Here is a 24,580-nt window from a genome sequence, read left to right on the forward strand (position 1 = left end):
ACTTCATGAGAGTTTTTCCTCGCAATAGAGTTGAAAGCAGCGTACATACTGCAGCATGAATGTCTGCTCCAGTTTTAGGTTCCTTTGAAAGGCAAGTCACAAGAGGGGTTCCAAGAAAACTTGGAGAAAACAAATTATATTGAGGCTCCTGAGGCCTGAAAAAGTCTGTTAGTCTAAACATGAAACTGAATAATCACACAAATAAAATCAAATCCTTTACAAATATTATATCTATGTATGTATATACATATATATATGTATACAGGTAAAATCTTCACAATTCCCTATGGCATGCTTTTTCATGTGAAACTAGAACTCTATTTCACAATATGACAAAATCTTAAACCAGGCATAAGAAAGTCATTCATATATCAAACATTAACATAGAGTATGCACCAGCATGCAACAGAAATTGATATTGTTATAAGGCAATTAAAAATAATAATACTCTAAGTTATGCATAGCCTTATAACCATGTTAAGAACTGAGCACTTGCTAATAGAATCTAAAAATTACATTTCCTTAATCCCAGACCGGTTACCTCTCTGTTCTCTGATGCACTATCTCCAGCCTCACAAAGTCCTTATAGTTTGCTGGAAGTTTATAAGCCACCAGGCACTCTTCATTCTTAATACCGGATAGCGAGTCGAAAAAATCTAAGTAGCGATAAATCCGATTTTTATAAACCTGCATAATGACAGATTTCTTATATGAGAATGGTCTTCTAGCAGAGAAAATTAATAAAGAAATGAAAGAATAAGAATTTTACTTCTGCTAACAATAAACCTACTGAACTCGTCAAGCTGCATGCAACATTTAAAGCTCGATTGAGATCTCTGCAGATACCATCATTTTCAGGCACAGTTACAGTGAAAGGCATCGGAAGGGCATGTTACTCCCATCCCCAGGACTCCCATCCCCACTGAATACGGTTACAGACTTACAGTCATGGTCCTTGTAGTTGTCGAAGGTAGTGGCAACGACAAATACATAAGGGCTGTGCTGTTTGGCTCGCGCTTTAACTCGCACAGAGAGGAGGGGTGGGCCCCACTGGCACAGTGGGTCCCACCCTCTTCTCTCTGTGCGAGTTGGCTCGCGTGTTAAAGCGTGAGCAAAACAACATTTTTGAATACATAAAGGGATCAAAGGTAACAGATCGAAACTTTGCTGCAAACAGGACAGCCTAGTGCTGGCTTGTACTGACCCTGTATAAAATCCGTACTAGTTTTGTCAAGCCATCGTCCTGGTTCTAGCCGACAATTAATGACATGAAGTTTGCATAGATGAACAAATTTGCACAAGCGTACAGGTCTCTCACTCATCCGTAGTCTTTCTCATGAAATAGTTTAGCTAAACTAATTCTATTAGGATACTCAACCACTCACACCGTTGCCACCCCCCAACCTCCTAAAAAAACCCCACCCACCCACGCCACCCTTGTTTGAAATAGAACCGGATAAGTTTGGCCCAAAATAGATAAAGGAAAGGAAAATATCTTTGATTATCAAATTGTCATTCTATCAGAATATATTTGATCATCAATTAGCACTCTCTCTTTATATATAGCTGTATTTACCAAACAAGATTTAGTTCTAGAGAGTTTTGTTTAAAAATTAGCCAAACTAAGTTCAATTTAAAGCTACTTCACGCAGAAACTAGTATAATCTAATCTAGGCTAATTAAACATAACCCGACCAAAACTAAATCTGATTAATTTCTAAGTTTCTAAACTAACCCTTTGATTGAGATTAAGAACCTGTAATATATCATTCTCACCCTTTTTGCAAAAAGCCAATAAAACAACCTAGTATTATATTAATTTTTTCAAAATTTTATAACGTTTAAGAAGAATTTAGATGATCTGAAAATAATTGATCGATAAATAACTTAAAGAAATGGTTATGATTTTTTATAACTTTCTTCCTTCATAATTATAAAAACATAATATTGCTATGTTGAAATTATCTCAAAAATTATTAATTGTTGAACATATAACATGAAAAGATAATGTTGCGATTCCAAAAAAAAATCTATAAGGAAACTACATAGAAAATCTATAGGATACTAAACCAAGCTGATAATTATAACTATTTTCAAAGATCTGATTTTATCCCTTTTATTTTATTGATGCATTTAATTCCTAAATCACCCCTAAAGTTCTCCTTATTTACAGTTCTAGGCGTGGAACACCAAGAAAACCGCATATCCTTTAAATAGTGGAATGAGAGAGAGAAATTCCCGGTCATAATTTTCGGAACATAACAAGGGTGCTCCTAAATCAGTTTGTTGGAGCACCGAAGCTGGGGAACATGACAACGGTGCTCCTAAATCAGTTTGTTGGAGCACGCTCTCTTCATTTTCGGAACATAACTAGGCTCAACAATTTTGCTTGGGTTCATTTTATAGGCGGGTTTCGGGTTTAGTGAACATCTGACCGCTTAAACTAAATCTCACACGCGCACGCGCACGCGCACACACACTCTCTCTCTCTCTCTCTTTAAATCGTCGCCCCTCTCACAGAAATCCCCAAAAGCAAAAACCTAGTTCCGCTCCCTAAAATCGCCGTGGCCAAAATCATCGTCTTGTTGTCGATCTCATCACCGAACTCGTCGCTGTTATTGTCGCCAATCTCTTCGCTGTTTTCATCTTAGATCTCATCTCCATTCTCGTCGGCGAGTTCGTTGCTAAGCTCATCGTCGAGCTCTGATTTCATTGTCGATCTGGTTGTTGAGCTCACTACTGACCTCATCGTCGTCCCCAATCTGGTCTCCGACCTCGTTCGTGTGTTCTTCCTCATCGGTCTCATCGCCATCACTCTCCTTTCGACTCTCAGGTACCTCAGTTCCTTTCATTTTTTAAACCCTACATTTTCTTCCTCTTTCTATCTTTAAAAATCTCTTCTTCATTCTTCTTAGGTGTTGCGGATTACCTTGATTGCTACAATGATCACTCCATAGCTCTAGGTTGATCCCTAAGGTTAGATTCCTCAGCCTAAAAGCTATTTCTTCTTAAAAAAAATGGATTTACTTGTTTGAAAATTGGATCTATGTGCAAAGTCATCAGTGAAGTCTTTGAATTGTGTAAGTAGATATAACCGCATACAATACAACTAGTTTTTCTAATTAGATCTCAAGTTGCATGTTTATGACTTCATTTCTATTAATTGCTGATAGAACCCATGCACTTTCCCCATTTTCGATAGGCCCTCTGTAGTTCTACTGTTGCGGACAGAGACCTGAGTAATTTTTTTTGACCATTTTACTCCCTCAGAGAAAGAGATTTCATTTTGGACAAATAGACCTCCTGGTCAAAGTTTTTTGACCCTTTTACTCTCAGAAGAGTGATTTCAAACTTTGTAAGCACCCATATTTGTATAAAAAAAACCCAACTTTCTCTACTCAAATCTCTTGTAAAACAATCACCACACTCTCTCTCTTACTCTCTCTCCCTCTCTCTCTCTCTTACTCTCTCTCTCCCCTCTACTTCGAGGTTACAGCAGTCAAAGGTTCGTGGGTTCTTCAAAATTTTGTTGCAGGTATGAATTAGTGCGCTAAATTTAGTTCGAGGTCCTGATAAAAAAACCCAAATTGAGTAATTTCCAGTTAATGCAGATAATTTGAGCTCTGTTTTCTGTTTTGGGCAATCTTAAAGTTATCTATTTTAGCCCTTTTTATGTCAGTGATTAATTATACTTGTAAGGTAAATTTCACAAAGCCCCCATGAGTGTGGGAGTTTTTACTTAATTCCCAAAAAGTTTGAAACTCTCAGCTAAACCAAGAAGGAAAATCCATAAAAACCCCATCGTATATTAATTTTTTCACTTGACCCTGTGACAGCATTACATAAAACAGGATGCATTAACTTGAAATAATGCATTAATTGCTTATTAATTTTCGATACCAAAAATAAAAATGATTTTCATCCTCACTTCATTCTCTAACGCTCGCAAATGTAAGAATGAGAATGATACGTAAATTTTTCCTTGAAGAATGCCATCTGAACATAAATATGATTCATCATTGATATGTTTGTGGAGAAAGGAGAACAATTCTTAGGTGTTTTGCTATTTTTTTGGCTGACCCTAAGACTTGGAACCTTCGTTTCTTTTTTTATTATTGATTTGGTATTGATTAGTGTTGAATGGCTGGTATGCTTGCTTAAGCTTACTCATATATATTATCTAAAAAAACAGAGCTTCCTCGTATACATTTTTGGTTAAGTTATTCACAACACTAACATTTGAGATTTATGTCCAAAGTAGTAGCCTCAGCCATTCTTTTATGCAACTCCCCTTTCAATTTGGGGTCTTTTATTTTGTATTATTTTTGTTTAATGCCTAAAGATACAAATCTTCTGTTAAGATATAATCATGTTTTAAAAATTTGAAACTTTTGAAATGATAGGATGTGACATCATGTTGGGAAATGGAGTTGTGTGTATCCTATCTGAGTCTTGTAATGTATGGGAAAGGAGAGCTCCATTAACCCATGCCCAATGTGCTCGCCTTCTACTGCTCGCCTTCTACTCAGTGGAAACGGAAATGGAGTTAGATCGTATAATAATTCAACCAAGCACTAAACGTATCTATTATGATCCACAATATGAGGATGTTGGTTGTGAAGTATCAGATGATCGATCTATCTGAATGTGGTCTCATTTTAGGAGTCAAGCAACCAAAGGTAAAAAGATATTTTTCAAGTCCAATGCTATATAAAATGTGTAAATTCATAGCTAATTCATTCATCACAGCTGGAGATGATTCTGCCAAATGGAGCACATGCATACTTTTCCCACACCCACAAGGCTCAGAGTGAAAACATGCCTTTGTTAGATAAGGTAAATATGTTATGACGTGTTGGATTACTGTTTCTCTTTGATGGCCTCACGATGGGAATAATTATTTTGCTTATAGATTCTATCTGAAAGGGTGTCACTATATGATTTTGATGGCCTCACGATGGGAATAATTATTTTGCTTATAGATTCTATCTGAAAGGGTGTCACTATATGATTATGAGCGTATTATTGGAGATGATGCTTATAGATTCTATCTGAAAGGGTGTCACTATATGATTATGAGCGTATTATTGGAGATGATGGCAGAAGATTGTTTGCATTTGGAAAATTCGCTGGTAGAGCGATTCATTGACTTCTTACATGGTCTGGGAAAAAGTATGTGCCCTTAGAATTATTCTAAAGCATATGCTATCCCTTTCATGATTTCTAGTACTAATTCTAATAGATATCATATGTTACCATGAGTGATGTTTCATGTTTGTGACTATAATAAGCTAGCATTTAAAACTATGGAGATTTGAAAATTTAAGACTATTGCATGACATAGTTTTCTTCCTTGAAAATCTAATGCACAGCTTGGAGATTTTGCTGAGTTCGCTCCATATCACAAGGCAAAGAGATCACTAATCACATATCATCTAACCCTAAAGGTTCCTCTCTCAAAAATGCATCCAAGCAAGAGAACAGAGTGATAGCCTCCTGCCGCGTTTTCTTCACCATTGAACCAAATGGTCTGAAAACTTCTGGCAGATCCTCAAGGAAACTAAAGTCGTACAGTACCAGAATTTTATTTGACCATTCGAGCAGTACCCTATGCATGACCCTGGGGGTATATTAGAATCATTGTCAATTGGAACCCTATTGTAGCCCCTCTCATTAGTGACAACAATCTGGAGTGATGGGCGCACATTATCTTCCGTTTCAATTTCTATGAAGGAATAAGTGAACTATGTATCACTTGTACAAGGATTGCTATCATCATGAAGAGAACGGACCTCTCCTGCGTGGAGAGGCGAGGAAGCTCGCTTGCGAGAGGTGAGGAAGCTTGCCTGCGTAGAGAGGCGAGGAGCGTAGAGAGGCGAGGAAGCTTGCCTCCTATCGCCTGTCGTGGTGGGATCCAGCTGGAGCTTGAAGAGAACGAGGCGAGGAAGCTCGCTTGGCTTGTGTGTAGAGCTCCCCTGATGGTTTCGAGCTCCGCCTGATTCCCAGCGTGGAGAGCATGTGGCCTAGGGTTTCCCTATAAAAGGGAACCCTATTCATGAGATTTAATAGAGCTCATCCCGCGATTTTCAGAGGAGAAAAACACTGTGGTGGCGACACTTCTCAAGGGTTTTGAGAAGTGAATTTTTCGGTCAAGAAAAATTTGCACAAGTCCTGTAGCATTTGCTACCGTGACGAGTTGTTTGTTGTAAGAGATCTCAAGTTTGAGATCTTCTCTTTTGTAAGTTTTGTAATTTCTTGTGGTTAAATAAGAAATTATTTGTGCGGTTCTCGTGGACGTAGACAAGTTTGCCGAATCACGTAAATATGTTGTCTCGTCCCCTTTCTTATTGTTTTATCTGTGATTACGTTATTGCTTGTGTTGGTTGTTTTCTCTCGAGGTGATCTAGCTTCCGTGACGGTGTGGGCGTCCCTCGCCCCCCAACAATTGATATTAGAGCTCTTATTCAGATTGGCGGTTGTTGAGCTTCTGATCTGAGTTTTCAAGCCAATTAGCTTACGGAGGAACCAACATCTTAGGCAAGCTCGCCATAAAACGAGAACTCAGCTGCTTCGTCCCCACCGTCTATCGCCATGACGATCTTCGGTCCCCTCTCCTATGTTCTTGAAAGGTCAGGCCATCGATATAAAAGTTTATTTTTGCTCACTTGATACCTTGATGTTTCAGGAAATTGAACTTTTGTGCCTTTTTTCCCGTTGATCAAACATTGGCTTGTATATAGGAAACAAAAGCCACCTCTTTCATTGTCGATACTCATGAAGATCTTCGTCATCACGTTGTTTGGAGCATCGATACATCTAAATCTATTCTATGTAGGGCTTGATTATACACCCCAACTATAGCAAGTGCTTAAGCAGTGCAATTACTGCTCTTACTTTTACCCTAGCGGTCTTGTTTAGTTGAGCTCATATACATAAGCATATCAAGATAGTTCATACACATTATTCATAATTAAAATAATCACATGATTTTAATCAAATTAAGAAAAAGTATACACATAAATTTATTGAGACTTGTTTATAGAATTTTTATTTTTCTTTTTACCAGGATGGAAAAGGTCAGGATTAAAAATTCAAAGGGGAGAGCAAATGTAATAGGAGCTTTAGTTTGCATTACTTGAGCTCTTTTATTTATTTTTTTGGCAAGGCCCTCTCCTATCCGGATTTGTTAAGAGGCCTTTGATTACAGTTCAAGGAAAAAACTCTGGCCATGGATCAAAACATTATAAAGATGATTGGATCAAAGCCTTTGATTACAGTTCAAGGAAAAAACTCTGGCCATGGATCAAAACATTATAAAGATGATTGGATCAAAGGTTCCCTTCTTATATTCATCGCAAAACATTATAAAGATGATTGGATCAAAGGTTCCCTTCTTATATTCATCGCCAATGCCACATTTAGTGTATAGTTCATTCTTCAGGTTAGTCCTTCAAATGTGCTGCTATATTCCTTCTCACACATTGCATACTTCGGTTAAAGAGCTTACGAAGATTGATCAAAAAGCTTTGGTTCTGCAGGCAAATGTTTGTGAGGTTTATCGAGCAAGATTATCGATGAACATCCTAATCTGCTTCTTCACATCCCTTCAGTCTGCAGCAGTTGCCCTCATCTTTGACAAGAATTCATCTTCTTGGAAATTAGAATAGAACATACAACTTAAAACAGTCATATACTCAGTATGTAACTTAATTTGTCCTCTCATTTATTAACAGAAAACCTTATTGATTCGTGAAGATTTCGGCTTTGTGCAGGGAATTGTGATATCTAGCCTTTCATATTACTTGCAGAGTTTTTATATCAAGAAGAAAGGACCAATGTTTGCTGCTATGTTCTCTCCACTAAACCTTGTTCTAGTGGCACTCTTATCTGTTTTCTTTTTCGCTGAAAGACTTCATTTGAGCAGGTGTGTAGTATGTTTTTTCTACATATCTGCTCAAATGAAGTCTTTTAGTGAAAAAGAAAGTAGAGAAGATTGCCACTAGAACAAGGTTTAGTGGAGAGAACATAGCAACAAACACTGGTCCTTTTTTGCTGATACAAAAAGTTTGCAAGTAATATGAAAGGCCAGATATCACAATTCCCTGCACAAAGGTATAACTTATTACCGAAATCTTCGAGAATCAATAAGGGTTTTTGTTAATAATGAGAGGACAAATTAAGTTATATACCGAGTATATGACTGTTTTAAGTTGCATGTTCCATTCTAATTTCCAAGAAGATGCATTCTTGTCAAAGATGAGGGCAATTGCTGCAGACTGAAGGGATGCGAAGAAGCAGATCAGGGTGTTCATCGATAATCTTGCTGGATAAACCTCGCAAACCTTTGCTTGCAGAAAAATCATCAAAGCTTTTTGGTTCAATTTTCGTAAGCTCTTTAACCGAAGTATGCAATGGTGAGAAGGAATATAGCAATACATTTGAAGGAGACTAATCTGAAGAATGAACCATATATTAAATGTGGCATTGGCGATGAATATAAGAAGGGAACCTTTGATCCAATCATCTTTATAATGTTTTGATCCATAGCTAGAGTTTTTTCCTTGAACTGTAATCAAAAGCATCTTAACAAATACCGGGGAGGAGAAGGCCTTGCCAAAAAGTAAATAAAAGAGCTCCAGTAATACAAACTAAAGCTCCTATTAACTTTGCTCTCCCCTTTGCATTTTAATCCTGACCTTTTCCATCTTGGTAAAAAAAAATAAAAATTCTATAAACCAGTCTCAATAAATTTATGTGCATACTTTTTCTTAATTTGATTAAAATTATGTAATTATTTTAATTATGAATAATGTGTACGAACTATCTTGAGATGCTTTTGTATATGAGCTCAACTAAACAAGACAGTCAGGGTAAAAGTAAGAGCAGGAATTGCACTGCTCAAAGCACTTGCCGCAGTTGGCGGTTTATAATTAAGCCCTACATAGAATAGATTCAGATGTATCGATGCTGCAAACAACGTGAGGACGAAGATCTTCATGAGTATCGACAATGAAAGAGGTGGCCTTTGTTTCCTATATAAAAGCCAACGTTTGACCAACGGGAGAAAAGGCACAAAAGTTCAATTTCCTGAAACATCAGGGTATCAAATGAGCAAAAATAAACTTTTGTATCGATGGTCTGACCTTTCAAGAACAAAGGAGAGGGGACCAAATATCGTCATGGCGATAGACGGACGGTGAGGACGAAGCAGCTGAGTCCTCGTTCTATGGCGAGCTTGCCTAAGATGTTGGTTTCTCTGTAAGCTAATTGGCTTACAATCATGCCCAAATAAGGTGCAACGGCTTTCATGGAGCTCATCCAACCTGTGTTTGAACGAAGTTACGTCTTCAGTTATTGTTGTGTATTGATGATCTTTTATATAGGTACTAGGTGGAATGCACATGCAATGCACATAGTCAAATATTATAGTTGTTGATTTTTAGTTTATGTATTTACTATAATATAGTTGCAAGAAAGTTTATGATTATCATAATATATTAAAAAGTTTCAGATATTTTAATATATAAAATCTTGTTGGTTTCAATACTTTACCTTTCACATAAATAATGAGGTTTAAAGTCTTAAAATATTAATGATCTAAGAGCAATTTAATGATTTGGAATTCTAATTTTAAAATAATATTAATGATCTAAGAGCAATTTAATGATTTGGAATTCTAATTTTAAAATATTAATGATGTAAGCACCAATATCTAAAAAACTAGAGCAATTTAATGATTTGGAATTCTAATTTTAAAATATTAATGATGTAAGCACCAATATCTAAAAAACTACTATTATTAATGAAAAAAATAAATCTTGAATTCATCAACGTAAAATGGTAGGTTTATCTGGTCATAGAGGATTTTGTTTAATTATAAAGAAATCATTTTCACCTATTGTCTAATTTCACTTTCTATTATCTGGTGACCAAGTGTTCTAGATATTCAAAAAAAAATTTCTAAAAGTTTCAAAATTAGAATGTGCAAATTCAATCAAGAAAGAAAATATATATTATGTGATCAATTCTAAAATGTGATATTATAATCTTCCTACATCTTCTCAACTAATTAATTAATTTATCAAAAGGATTACTCTCTAATTTTAGAAAACTATAAAAATATAATCTTAGAATAGTTTAAACATATTTTGTACACATAAGGATTGTATTTTAACAAAATAATTTAGATCTATCCAATATTGAATAATATCCAAAAATTTAGGTTGAGTTAAAAGAATCTAATAATTATATGCTTCATAAAGGTGAGACATATAAAATGAACAACTTAATTTATTTTCTCAAATAATTTATTACAATTCATAAAAGATAAGAACCATAGACTCAAATAATTTAGATCTTATAGCCTCACTGAAAATTAAGCCCTTTTCTCTTCTCCCAAATGCAACCAGAAGGCAAAGTTTCATTTGTCATTAATACTAGGAGAATATATTGATATTTGCATTATATATTTACCCCATTAACAACTAATACACAAATAAATAAATAAAGTTGCAATAGAGTAATAGGTATGACAAGACAATGAAATTATCAAATTCATATCACTGGCATAGAACATTTTTCATCGAGATAATATAACGTGAGAGTGGAGGCAAACCATAGACTCGAATTAGTTTCCTTTGTCATTAATACTAAGAGAAGAGAAAAGGGCTTAATTTTCAGTGAGGCTGTATGATCTAAATTGGATGTTAGGGATCTGAGGTTCTCTCCTCCAATAAAGTGTGAAATATCATAGAAATTATAACTTTGTATTGTGCAGAATCATTTTCTTGAAGTTATAGGGTTGATTCAAATATCAAATATATCATGTTTTTCGTCAAGTTATAAGGCCATATGGTCCTAGGGTGGGTATTTTTAGCCCTTAGGAACAATAACTGAAGTTAGAAGTCGAAAATAAGTTGTATTGAAGAAGCTCTGTTTCCGAGACAGTTGTAACTGTCTCGGAAGCATGATTAACTTTTTATTTCCGAGACAGTTGTCCGAGATAGTTACAAGAGACAGTTACAACTGTCTCGGAAGCTTCCTTTATTTCAGCCCTCTTGTAACTGCCTCTCACGTTTTAATGCCATGATTCTTACGGTTGTAGGCGTGATTCCCACTTGTAATTTTTCCTCCACGTTCAAACACGATCTTTGGCAGTTATGGAGCCACGTGACACGCACGAATCTTGAGAAAAAATCATCATCTATATCACCTTAGTTTCCGAGACAGTTGTAAGTTTTCGAGACAGTTGTCGAAATCTTGAACTGAAGTTATCGACGTTTTTACTGGTGTCGACCTTCATTGCGAGGGAAACACAGTTTATACTCATATGTTAACTGCAGTCTACACAGTTTAGGCTCTTGAGTCGTTGGAGCGTGGAGAATCAGTTTATACTCGTGTACTCGGAGAATCAGTTTATACTCGTGTACTCCTCGAAGTTTTCGGGAAACAGTTTAACCTCGTGTATCTATTTGGAGGTTCAAGGAGATGCAGTTTATACTCATATACTCATCGGAGTGCTCAAATGTGTTGAAAATGGGTCGAGAATGCTTCACAAATGCCATTAACGACGTATTAGGAGTTTACTTATCCCTACTTAGGATTCAGGATAAAATTCCCCATACGTGTGAGACATGGATTTTGATTGTGTGGAAAAATTATGTCTTCTCTTGGAGTAAAGACGAACCCAAAGCTGGAGAGGAAGAATTTTATATTCTATCTCCATGTCTTCTTTTGGGGTAAAGACGAACCCGATGCGAGAGAGGAAGAATTTTATATTCTCTCTCCTGTAAAAGAAACTTAGAGTGGAATTTTCGCTCTAAGAATCAAAATGATTTGGGTAACACTTACTTTTATAGGATTGGTTATCTGGTCTAAAAACAGATTTCTCGTTTATCAAGATGATACTGGAGAGGAAGAATTTTATATTCTATCTCATGTGAAAGAAACTCAGAGTGAGATCTCCACTTCGAGACTCTTGAATGGTGAAACTAAGAGTGAGATCTTCACTCTGAGAATCGAAGAGATCTGGATAACTCTTAACTTTTATAGGATTGGTTACCCGATTGGAAGATAAATTTCTCATTTATCGAGATAAAATTCTAATTTTGATCGAAACCGTGGGAAGGTCTAACCAAGTGAAGGATTGAGACGACCCTAACTTTTATAGTTTTGATCGTTCAAATTGGGTGGAGGCCTTTCGTTTATTGAAAGGAAATTCCTGTTTGAAAATAGACATCTCGTTCATTGAAGGAATCGAGAGGGGATTATGACTTTGGCCCTGACTTTAATAGGTTTGACCAAGAAACAATGAGAGTGAAGTTACAAATAACAATGAGAATGTTGATTTGTACACATCACTCAGTAGGGGTTTTGATGCCAAGTGATAAAATATTAACACGAAGGGGGCCTGATGATCATCATAGATCATCAGATTAAGATTTCAAGTGTTGTGTCATGACTTTAACGGTGGGATTGTTAAGTACACAGACACGGTGGGAATTGGATGGACTTAGCCAAAAGAATTTTGTGGACCCATTGTCGATTGATTCGATTAGTGAGGGATTTTGTATTGGAGGACCATAAATCATCAAACACTTCACAACTTAACTGTGGGGGTTTCGTGAGGCAAGATTGATCGGATGAAGTCATTGAATCTCATCTCGATGAAAGAAGGCTCCAAAATACAGTGGGAGGGTTTTAATCATCTTGGAAATGATTAAATAGACACAGTAGGAGGTTCTTAGTCATTTTTAGTATCATAATTAAGAATCAATTGGTTTTGGATTATCCTTAAGAATACCATGTGTAGCATTCTACAGGAACTTCCCACTAAATAGGTTATTCCAAACTTACTAGGGATAGTACTTCTTCAGAAACTTCTCATTTATTGACATCATAAACTTGTCACCGATTTGAGTGACCAGGCAAAATGCCTCGTTTGAGTAAACCGTCTCAACCACGAATAGTCATTGTCATTTGGCTTGGAATTTTTCATTCTTCTTGGAATTGAGGATTATCGGTTGTCGAACGACAAGGACCAAATCTCCTTTAAAACTCCGATGTCAGACTTTCTTATCAAAAGCCCTGGAGATTCTGGCTTGGTAGAATTGAATCTGCTACTGAGCTTCTAACCGCTTCTCGTCTAACGCCTCGAGTTCTTCAAGACATTTATGATGTTGTTCATCAGTCGTCATTCCCGTTGCGAGAGCGATGCGCAGGGATGGAATTTGAATCTCTAATGGGAGGACGACTTCACACCCATACACCAAAGAATACAGAGTTGCACCCATAGGAGTACGGACTGTGGTGCGATAGGCCTAGAGAGCTTCGCCAAGTTTGTCATCTCAGTCTCGCATGTTAGTTCTGACAAGCTTTGACAAAATCTTTATGATTGTTTTATTGAAAGCTTCAGCCAATCCATTTGTAGTAGGATTGTATGCCGTTGATGAGACATCTTCAATTCTGAACTTCCCGCAGAACTTGATGAAGGCATTACTGACAAACTGAAGGCTGTTGTCATGCACGATTCGTCTTGGTACATCATATCGATAAATAATATGGTGTTTGATGAATGCGATGACGTCGCTCGTCTTTACCTCTCTGAGCGGAATAGCTTCGGCCCACTTGGAGAAATAATCAGTAATCGCCAAGATGAAACAGTTGCATTTAACTGATGGTGGAAAAATAGGATCAACGATGTTCATTCCCCACGTCTCAAATGGCCATGAAGTGGTCGAAGGGTGTAAATTTTCCGGGGGTTGATGAATATAGTTTGCATGCACTTGGCACGCATGACACCGCCGGGCGTAATCAACTGCATTTATGACCATGGTTGGCCAATAATATCTCATCCTTCTGAGACGATCGTAGAGCTTAGGACCAGACTAATGTGCACCATAGGTTCCGTCGTGTGCTTCTTTCAGAGCCTCTTCCGTCTCTTTGGTTGAGAGACATCGGAGTAGCAAACCGTCGTATGCGTGACGGTACAACGTCTGAGTCACCGTATTATAATAGAATCTCGATGCTCTTCGTCGGACTGAATCTCTCTCTTTTATGTCTTCTGGTAAAATGTCGTGTAAGACATAATCAATAATAGGGAAACACTAGTCTCGAGGTTTGAGTTCGAGTCCGGTCGCGTGTGCTTCCTTTGCATCCAAGTCGCACGCTGGTATGAAGAGTTGATGAGTCATCAGGATAGCTAATTGTTTAGTGTCGGGAGGCTGTGTCAGAGATACTGCTAATGTCGCCAATGCGTCTGCATACGTATTTTGGAGACGCGTGACGTACTCGATGTAGAATCTTTCAAACGAGACTGCTATGCCAACGGTCGCTTTATGGTACGGAACCAAGCTCTGGTTTCTGACTTCGTACTCTCTACATATTTGGTTGACTACTAATTGGGAATCGCCAAAAGCTTCAAGGTATTCGACCCCCAGCTCTTTGACGAAACTTAGTTCAATGAGCAGCGTATTGTATTCGACTACGTTGTTGGAGCACATCCCTATCAATGAATAAGCTCGGGGTATCACATGTTTCTCCGGGGAAACAAGGATAACTCCGACTCCCGCTGAAATTCTAGAATTACCAGGGGCGCTTGTCGTATTGGTCGCTCGAGAAGCACCGTCAAAGTACAATTGCTACACCTGTTGATGCAAGGTAGTGTTAACTTTGTGGGTTTCATCGGGTAAATCTTCATATAATTCGACTGTATCCGCTGTAGGGTTAGCCGCTAGAAGATCACAAATTACCTGTACTTTAACCGACTTCTGTTGCTTAAAATGCAAGTTGTATTGGGACAAGAGTAGAGCCCACCTGGCAAAACGCCAATTCATAGAGGTCGGTTGGGTCATGAACACTCGAATTGGGTTCACACTGAAAATGACATAAATCGTCTGTCCAACTAGATAATATCGCATTTTCTGAATTGCATACACTAAGGCGAGACATTCTTTCTCAATTGACGGGTATCGAGATTCAGTGCCTACTAACGTACGACTTAGATAATACACTGCTTGCTCATGACCATTATCGTCGTCTTGTGCAAGCAATGCACTTAATGAATGACTCGTCGCTTTAACATAAATCAAAAACGGTCTGTCCGACTTCGGTGCAACGAGAATAGGCGGATTCGCTATATATGTCTTGGTATCCTCGAATGCTTTTTGACAAGTTTCATCCCAAATGAATGATACACCTTTCTTTGTGAGTTTAGAGAATGGCTGACATTTTCCTGAAATGTTTGATATGAACCGACGAATATAAGCCAATCGCCCTTGCAATCCTCAGAGTTCCTTAAGATTTCTCGGGGGTTGTAATTCATATATCGCCTTCACCTTGTCGGGATCGATGTGGATACCTATTGTGGTGACGACAAATTCAAGGACAAATTCAAGGAATTTACCGCTGGACATTCTAAGGAAAAATTTAGTAGGGTTCATTTTCAATTGATGACTCTTCATAAGATCAAACATCGTCTTCAAGTCGTTAATGTGATCGTTCTTGTCACGGCTTTTAACAACCAAATCGTCAACATAGCATTCGACGGTCTTCCGAAAGTGTACTTGAAAGATTTTCGTCATTGCTCGTTGGTATGTAGCGCCGACGTTCTTTAAGCCAAAAGGCATTACTGTATAACAGAAAACGCTTAGGGGTCTCCTGAACGCGGTATGTATTTCATCATCCGGGTGCATCTTAATTCGATTGTATCCCGAAAATTCGTCCATAAATGACATTCTCTCGAACCCGCATGTGTTATTAATGATAACATGTAATTGGTAGAGGGAAGTCGTCTTTAGGACAAGCGGTATTCAGATCTCTGAAGTCAATACAAATTCTGATTTTTTCGTTTTTTTTGAGGATCGGGACAATGTTTGCCAACCAATCAGGATGTTCTTCCCTGATGAAGCCTGAATCAATTAATTTCTTGACTTCTGCTTCTATCGCTTTCATAATTTGTGGACAAAATCGTCTCTATTGTTGTTTGACAGGTTTAACATCCGGTTTGATGTTAAGGCTGTGCATTGCCACATTCGGATCAAGTCCCGGCATATCTTCGTAATTCCAAGCGAAAACGTCGATATATTCTTTAATGAGAGCGATCAATTCTTCTTTCTCATCCGACGAAAAATTGTCACTAATAAATATAGGTTTCGGATTGACTTCGTCACCCATATTGATCTGGACTACTTTATCTTCAGTAGAAGGTTCCCTCTGTTTGAATCGATCATCATATTGAATGTTCATGTAATGTATCCAGAGATCTTCCCAAGTAGGCAATTGATCATCTTCTTTTGTTGTAGAAGTATCGATCACGATCATATTTCACATTATGCCTTTGAACATTTCTCCAATGCTAACGTCAGAATCCCAATTTGAGGAATCAGACGAATACTCATTTTTATTTGTTAGCTGGTCAATGACTTGCCAGCAACATTCGTCATCAGATGACGAAACATAACCCAAACCCCTTCTATGGCTGTAGTAATTATCAGGTTTTCCTTTTGGCACATAGGCAGGACAAGGTGGAATTCGAGTACCTTGACAAAAACGAAGACCTTTACGGAGTGTGAGATCGTATCCTTGCTTCTTCATATAGTCACTTGCTTGTGAACTATATCTAAAGAAATGATGTCCATGTCTTTCATCGTCACTATTGGTTTCCAAGAAGAGATCAGAGGGCGGAGATGACTCCCCTTTACCAAAGTTTATTTCTTTTCCACCCCTGTCCATGTCCTTCATCGTCAGTATTAGTTTTTGATAAGGGTCTTAAGCCACTTTCCAAAGTTTGTATATGAGCTAATGTTGGCTTTTGTTCAGTTAATTGCATGTATTGGGAAAAGAAATATCATAGATTGCTCAGCGCCCAACAATTTCAAGAACTGATGAAGAAAGGAAGTCCTCTTGTGGGCATTTCAGATATAACTTGCGATATTGGTGGTTAAATTGAATTTGTTAACCGAACTACATACATAGACAAACCCTTCTTCAGGTATTTCTTTACTATTTCTAAAATACAAATAATCCTTGCTTTGTGATTTCCACCTTCAAGCGACAGCTTCTTCCATTGTTTTATTGTCTTCTTACATGTTGAACTAGTTGTTTTTCAAGTACTTCCTCGTCCAGGTTACATAATTTTAATTTTGAATTTTTTTTTCCATGTATTTACATGGTTAACCAATGCATGCCACTATCACGGCATCATCATTATCATCTAGGCCTTTTTTCCATAAACACGGGGTCAGGCATGGAGCATAGACGTCTATGAAAGGTCAACAAAATTTTATGGCCTCAACTAATGCATATGAACCAAATTTTACTGGCAGTATCAACTCTAATCTGGAAACTATGGGCTTGGGCAAGACAAAGGCTAGTGGATGCAAAATGTCAGAGCTAATGTATTATTTGTTACACAATTTGAGTGCATGGAACCATGGAGAAGTCCTCCAAAATCCCTCTGGACTAAATGTATTATTTGTTACACAATTTGAGTGCATGGAACCATGGAGAAGTCCTCCAAAATCCCTCTGGACTAAAAGGGAACCAAAATAAGGAAAATATATGCATGGAACCATGGAGAAGTCCTCCAAAATCCCTCTGGACTAAAAGGGAACCAAAATAAGGAAAATATATATGATAGGTTTACTATAAATGATTGCACATCTTCAAGTCACTAATACATGCAGATATGTTTAACGACTTTCCTGCTTGAAATCCGAGCAAGATCACACTTCCTGCTTGAGATCCTAAGCAAAAGGTATGAAAAAATGGCTAAGCTAGCCTCATAAGTCATAATACATTGTTTACCTAATACCCAACAGGTTAAGCTTTTGGCTGACTTCTAATCCAATGTGGTATTGGACCATCAAGTTACAGGAGGTCCTTGGTTCAAACCTTATCCCTGTAAAAATCTAATATATGTTTATTTAGCCATTGTTTATTCTATCTTCCCAAGTGTGGTCAGATAGAGGCTTTTCTAATCTAACAACCCAAATGAGGGAGAGCTTTAAGAGGTAAGTTAGCTTGATATAGAATGTTATCTCACAATCCAAGTACTAACTTTTTGAGTGAAGTAGTTACCTGGAAAATAATAATTAAGTATTCGACACATAGCTTTATTGAGATTCAAAAAATCTTGTTTGAGATATGTTCTTGCTACCCATCAACCTTTAAATTTATTTATCCCCATAGATACTTCATTAGTTTCCAAGAGTCCATTCTTTTAAGAGATTTATTTTGATTACCAGATAGGACCCTTTCGCTGATTCCTATCATGATGATATGGAAGGCGATGGGATGATATGTTCTGCTGTCGACATTCTTCCAACAGAGTTTTCAAGGGAGGTTAGGCTACTTCTTTTTATTTTATGTTCTCGATAATTTCAATTGCGCTGCAAGAATGATTCTCCATCGGATAGGTATTTGAATTCTTGTATGCCTAGTGGTATGTACAGCATATTTATTTTTCTAAAAATCATTTGTAGGCTTCTCAACACTTTGGGGACATACTCTCTCAATTTATTGGCAGCTTGGCTTCAACTAGGAATATAAGAGAACTGCCTCCCCGCTTACAGGCAGCTTGCATAGCTCACAAAGGAGCACTTACTTTCATGTATTCTTATATTACTCGAATAAGAATGTCTCCTTCATTGTAAGATTCTGAACGTAGCCCTTAAGCGTTTTGCAGAAGGTGCATTATTTTCATTATTGTTTATGTTTACTTGTAGTATGTATTATCATGCATGGTATACTTCTGTTGCGGCTGTACTGTTGCTCTCTGTTCTTGTGTTATCTCCTCTTATCGTGAATGTCCACTCTTATTCTTTGCAGGGAAGCACAAACAAATCCTGTGAATGTGTCATCCAGCAGGAAGAAGTGTAATACATGAATTATCGAAGATGTGGACTATAACCCATTTTTTGTTGTTTTTGACCAAGTCACAAATTAATGTCTCGCATGAAAATCTTATGAAGAGTCCAGATTTCCAAACTTTTGTTGACTCTAGTCCATGATTTTGGACATTTTCCACCACATCACAAATTGTCATCCCGCGTAGATATTAAACGGATACTCCAAAATTATAGGATTTTTATGGATTATAACTCATGATTTTTAGTTATTTTATGACCAAATCACGAATTATTGTCAACAAATAATATTTTATGCATATTTTGAACTTCTCGAGTTTATGTGGACTATATGACCCATGTTTTTGCCATTTTTGACCTAATCATAAAATTGCCATCCCCCATAACATTTTATGAATACTACAAAGTTTTTGAATTTTTGTAGGGTATAACCCATGATTTTTGTCATTTTTAGCGACGTAACAAATTGTTGACCCTCGTAGAATATCTTATGTGCATTCCGAAATTTTTAATATTTTGTTGACCATAACCCATTATTTTGGTTGTTTTAGACCAAATCACAAATTGTCTTCCAACAAAGTATATTTTATGCATATTTCAAAATTCTTGAACTTATGTGGCCTATTACCTATTTTTTATTTTCCACAACTCACAAATTACTATCCCGCATAAAATGTGCTATGAATATTCCAAAATTTTTGAATTTTATGGACTACAACACATGATTTGTCCACTTTCCACAAATCGTTGCCCCTTTTATAATATTTTATGCATATAATAAAATTCTCAAATTTATGTGGACTAGTAACCCGTTATTTTGATTGTTTTCGATCATACTACGAACTGTCGTCCATCAAATAATATTTAATGCATATTTCAAAATTCATGAATTTATATGGACTATAACCAATGATTTTCGTCATTTTAGACCAAATAGCAAATTGGCGTCCTACATGGAATTCATGCAAAACTCTCATCACATCTCTCTCTTCGTGTCAACAAACAAGTCATCATCCTCTCGGCTATTGTACCTATACTAGTGTGCACCCTGCGCAAAGCACGATCCTATTTTTTATTCCTACTACAGTAATTTTTAAAATTCTACTATGATATTTTTAAATTCTGTAATATCCCACCTGTGCTATAGTAATAATACTATGATAATTTGCTGTAGTATTTACCGCAGCATGAATAGTCTTTGGATCCTCCTATAAGTATAGAGAAGTAGATATGTGGAGAGAACCTCGCCTATTTTCGGTCGGGTCGGGTAACACTTTTAAAAAACGGATCAGATCACATTGACCCATTTATTAAACGGGTCGGGTCGGGTCGGGTCGGGTCGGATCACACTTATACGAGTCGGGTCAACTATGACCCGACCCGACCCGTTTGCCACCCTAGCTGGCAGTGGCAACTTTAGTGCTAGTGTTATGCATAATAATTCTCTTGAACTCAGTCTCCTGACCCGACCCATATAAGTTTGGCCTAATCTAGATTCATTTAATGAACTAAAATAAAATAAAATAAAATACAATAAGTTCCTTCGATGGGCGGTGGCCATTTTCCTGAGGAAGGTGAGAAATGAGCAACATCAGTTCGGAATATTCATTTTTAGCACTCCTCCGCCTCCTCCGCCGCCCTCTCCAACCGCCGCCCGTGGTCGGAGTCATCGATCAGATTAGGAAACCTCCAACTGTTGCATTTTGATTAGGAAACGGGTTCAAATTCTATCGAGATTCCAGTGACGATGAGGAGGGGGAAACCTCCAACTGTTGCATTTTGATTGAGAGATCAAAATCTTTGGAGATTTCTTAGGGGATTAGAGTAAAGGAAGAGGAGGAGGAGGAGGTTAACTAGAATGAAGTGAAACTAATGGCAAAGCTCCTTCCTCTACGTGGCAAGAAGAACCTCGCCTACTTTCGGGTTGGGTCGGGTCGGGTAACCCTTTGAGTAAACGGGTTGGATCACATTGAGTCATTTAGGAGCTGTTTGGATGGCTTTAGGAAACTAAAGTATTTATGACACAAAATAGAAAGTTATTATCCACCTCACCACTTTCCATTCGAGTATTTACATTGTTTGGTTAGGAATCTTTGTGAATCCTAAAATAATAGCATTACATTGTTTGGATAGTAAACTGTAAACTAAGTATTTATGACACAAAATGGAAAGTGATTATCCACCTCACCACTTTCTATAAGGTTTTGACTTTTTTATTATTTTTTGGACACGTTTATGACATTGTGTCAGCTTTCCAACAAAATCACTCCTAATTTTGTTGATTTTGCTTTCGGTGACACCTCATCAAAATGTGTAAGTTTTTCATGTAAAAGAGAATTTAAACAAACAATGTAAAGTGATGAAAGCTGACATTGGAACCCACTTTTTTACACTTTCCATCCTTTTACGTGGTAAAAACATACAACCAAACAGCCCCTTATTAAACAGGTCGAGTTGGGCCACACTTATACGGGTCGGGTCAACTATGACCCGACCTGACCCGACCCGTTTGTCACCCCTAGCTGGCGTTTGTTTGCGTTGGGAACAATTTTCATTGCAGATTCCATTACAAATGTTTTAACGGAAATAAAAGAGTGAGCCTTACACGCGTAAAACTTCTCTTTACAATAAAAACAAAATTGTTGTGCTCCCTAGAAACACACACAAGAACTCCTACAAAGTAGCTCCTGCTTGCATGAGATCTTTGCCTGTGTCGGGGAAGCGTAATTCGTGGACCACCGATTTAACAATCCAAGTCGGATGCGAAGAACGTTTGACGTTGATGTTTCGACATGGAAACAAAAACTGAAGTGAATATTTTAGCAAGGTAAGATAAACACTCTTCTCAAGAACAAATCAAGGTTGAACTCGAGGAAACCGGAAGGCTTTGAGAATACTTGAAAGTGGATGAATAACTCTGCCTTGCTCTCAAAGTTCGCCAAATATTAGTCTCTGCTTTGTGCTCAATGCTTGGTACCGTGCACAAGTGTGCCAAGGATATTTATAGCCTTTGGAAGTCAAAACTGTCAAAAAGAAGTTGAAACAACTGGTGATCTTAATCTCCTTTGGGCGAGATAATTTTTACTGTCACGGCCAAATGAGGTGGCTCCAGCCAGTTTGTAACTGCCGCCCCACTACTTAAATTGCGTTAAATACCATAATCTTCGTGGTTAGTGGGCATATCTCCCGTGTGTAACCGTCCATTAACGTTAATGAACGTTCCAAAACAGTTATGGAGCCACGTGACGCTTTGCCAAAACAGTTATGGAGCCACGTGATCCCCGCAAAGCGTCACAAAACCGTCAGAAAACATGGGAAGTTGTCTCGCAGTTAGCGAGACAGCTCCCACTGTCTCGCATAGCCGAGATAGTCTATGGCTCCCACTGTCTCGCATAGCCGAGATAGTCTATGTTGTCTCGGCTATGTGAGACAGTGAAGACTGTCTCATTAACTGTGAGACATCTCCGAGTCCTTGAGTTTGTTTACACTCTTCTTTGTTTCCTTTTGCATCGGATGATCTCCTCTAATTTAAATGATGGCGTTCTTCATCTTCTCTCCATCAGGAGTTGTGCTTGAGACCTATAGCAATTTTTAATGCCTACAGATACCTCATCCAAAGTTTTCAGCCTCCTCAGTATTTTATCGAGGAATGTGAAATACTTTGGACAAGATAGACCCTAATTTTGCCTAACGTTGGTCTTGTAGAAGGACCCGTAAGTGGCTTCGGTTTCTTGACTTCTTCAGTTTCCAGCATACTCAGTAATTTATCTAGTAGTCCGAAATACTTCTGGTACTGCGACGTCGCTGACCAATGTCAAAATCTAGAACTGATGTGGACAAATCTAACCCCTACATCACTCCTCAAAAATAAAACCTCTATTTTGGAGTAAGTGAAAATTGATTGAGGCTTTATTTTTTAGGCATGATGTAGGAGCCAAATCTCTCCACATCACTACCAAGTTCAATGTAGAAACTTGGTACCAATGTTGTCCAATTTCTCTCTATATATGTATACTTAAGTGGATAGACGCACTTGTCCACCAAACTTTTTATCTTTTCATTATGTTTTAAGATTTGTGGTACACATCAATGATATCTTTGAAATTTATATCTTCATTTATCTCATCAGAAAAAAAAACCAAATTAAGTTTATAGGAGTTTTAATTCACACAAACGTGCACCTGCACGCACCGCATGCGCGCATACACGCACTGTCACACAACGCTGCAACCGCCCACTTCTCATCCTTCCTAATCAAACACTACACCAACTTCTAACTGAAAGAAAATACTAGCATCGGCATTACCAAAACAACCAGCGCAGATGAGAAAATTAGTAATAACAGCAAGACAATAGAACCTTATATTCACTTCGACTTGAGACGACCAATAAATGGGCGCCTTGAATAATAATTTCTAATCTACATACAAAAATTTCTAGTATAAGACTAACGCCTCGGTATATAAACGCTTCACAGTGTTTTGGTATTGAAGACACCCAAGTATGCCAATGAATGAAACACCTCCAAATTCAGTCACCACAAAACTGCGGCGGCCTGTCCAATGTAGTAGCAAAATTCACCATCCCTCAATTGTATAGCAAAAAGAATAGAACGGGAACGCTGCCGTCAGAAAAACGAGCAAGAGCGATGAAAATGTGCAAAACTTTGGGGTTCTGTTTCATGTCAAGGAGTTAGCGCTAGAAGACGGCTCCTCCCCATTGCCCATTTCTGTATTATTAGACTTTTCCGTATCAACCTGGACTCTCCTGTAAAAAAGAACATATGCCGCTGTTGTCTGGATTGAATCTTCACTTGCCGGAGAAACAAAGCTATCATCAAAATGAAACCAGCTGTCCTCTTCTATCAACTACATAGTAAAACAAAAGAAGAAAGCAGAAGATTAGTTCGAATACTCAAATAACTACAAACTATTCTATTACAGAAGCATTTGCATGCTTAGAACAATATTTGCTCATCTCTGAACTCCAACCACAGAGCTCAAAGTCAGATCAGCCCCTAACAGTTACAAGGCATTTGCGCGAAGCCCTTAACCCAGCATTATAACCCATTAAACCCTTAGGCACCGTGTCCAACTCCTCATCTCCAAACAACAAAAATCCCCATGTAATAATAAACCCTCACGTGATGAATGGACCCCAGTTAACCCGTCAGTAGACAGGCTAACAAATCCGCATGAGGCTTAAAAAATTACTCTTGCCTCCTCATGCAGGGGTTAGGGAGCAGATCTTTTTTTTTTTGAGCGAAAAGGGTTCTTTTTGAAGATTTCAGTTCGTGGTGGGCACGTATGATGCAAGAGATGGAATTATGTGATCCATACCTATTTGGTGATGGGGTCTGCTATATAGCCCATGAAGCAAAAAAACTATTCACCTTTTCCAAAGAGTTCCATCTTATAAATATAATAACTTATGATGCTATAGCATGAAGTCTAGTTTGCGATTCTAAAAACACATACTTAAATAAAATTTAATTTGGTACGTTCACATATTAATGTGTAATGAGCAAATGTGGAATGTACGTTTACACTTACATTATGAATTTTTACTATCATCTATATTGTTGACATATTAGTATTAGTTAGGGACTTATTTGTAAGTTGTGTAGGGGCCTATATAAAGCACAAGAAATCTCTTAATGTATTAGGGTTTCTATTAACAATTTGGTATCAGAGCACAAAAATTCCTAGCCGCCA

The 24,580-nt window shown here is 37.6% G+C and overlaps 1 protein-coding gene, 2 long non-coding RNA genes and 1 pseudogene across 4 annotated transcripts in view; 3 read left to right on the forward strand and 1 right to left on the reverse strand.

Moving 5' to 3' along the window:
• LOC109825292 lies at positions 2,256 to 4,942 on the forward strand. Its single transcript, XR_002242966.1, has 5 exons — positions 2,256 to 2,833; positions 2,916 to 2,976; positions 4,404 to 4,679; positions 4,750 to 4,836; positions 4,913 to 4,942. It is a non-coding gene; the product is annotated as an uncharacterized LOC109825292 (long non-coding RNA).
• On the forward strand, positions 4,954 to 19,133 carry LOC109825287 (annotated as a pseudogene).
• LOC109825294 lies at positions 7,264 to 7,762 on the forward strand. The gene is made up of 2 exons (XR_002242968.1): positions 7,264 to 7,334; positions 7,386 to 7,762. It is a non-coding gene; the product is annotated as an uncharacterized LOC109825294 (long non-coding RNA).
• The window catches only part of LOC109825290 (ubiquitin carboxyl-terminal hydrolase 9-like), a 12,604-nt gene continuing 11,222 nt past the window's right edge, over positions 23,199 to 24,580 (reverse strand). For both annotated transcript variants that reach the window (XM_020392116.1, XM_020392115.1), the window contains one exon: positions 23,199 to 23,734. In XM_020392116.1, the coding sequence (XP_020247705.1) occupies positions 23,546 to 23,734 (189 nt within the window). In that variant the 3' untranslated portion in view covers positions 23,199 to 23,545. The remainder of the gene's footprint in view (positions 23,735 to 24,580) is intronic.

Source organism: Asparagus officinalis, chromosome 10 (genome assembly GCF_001876935.1).
Source record: "Asparagus officinalis chromosome 10, Aspof.V1, whole genome shotgun sequence".
Taxonomy (NCBI): Eukaryota; Viridiplantae; Streptophyta; class Magnoliopsida; order Asparagales; family Asparagaceae; genus Asparagus; species Asparagus officinalis.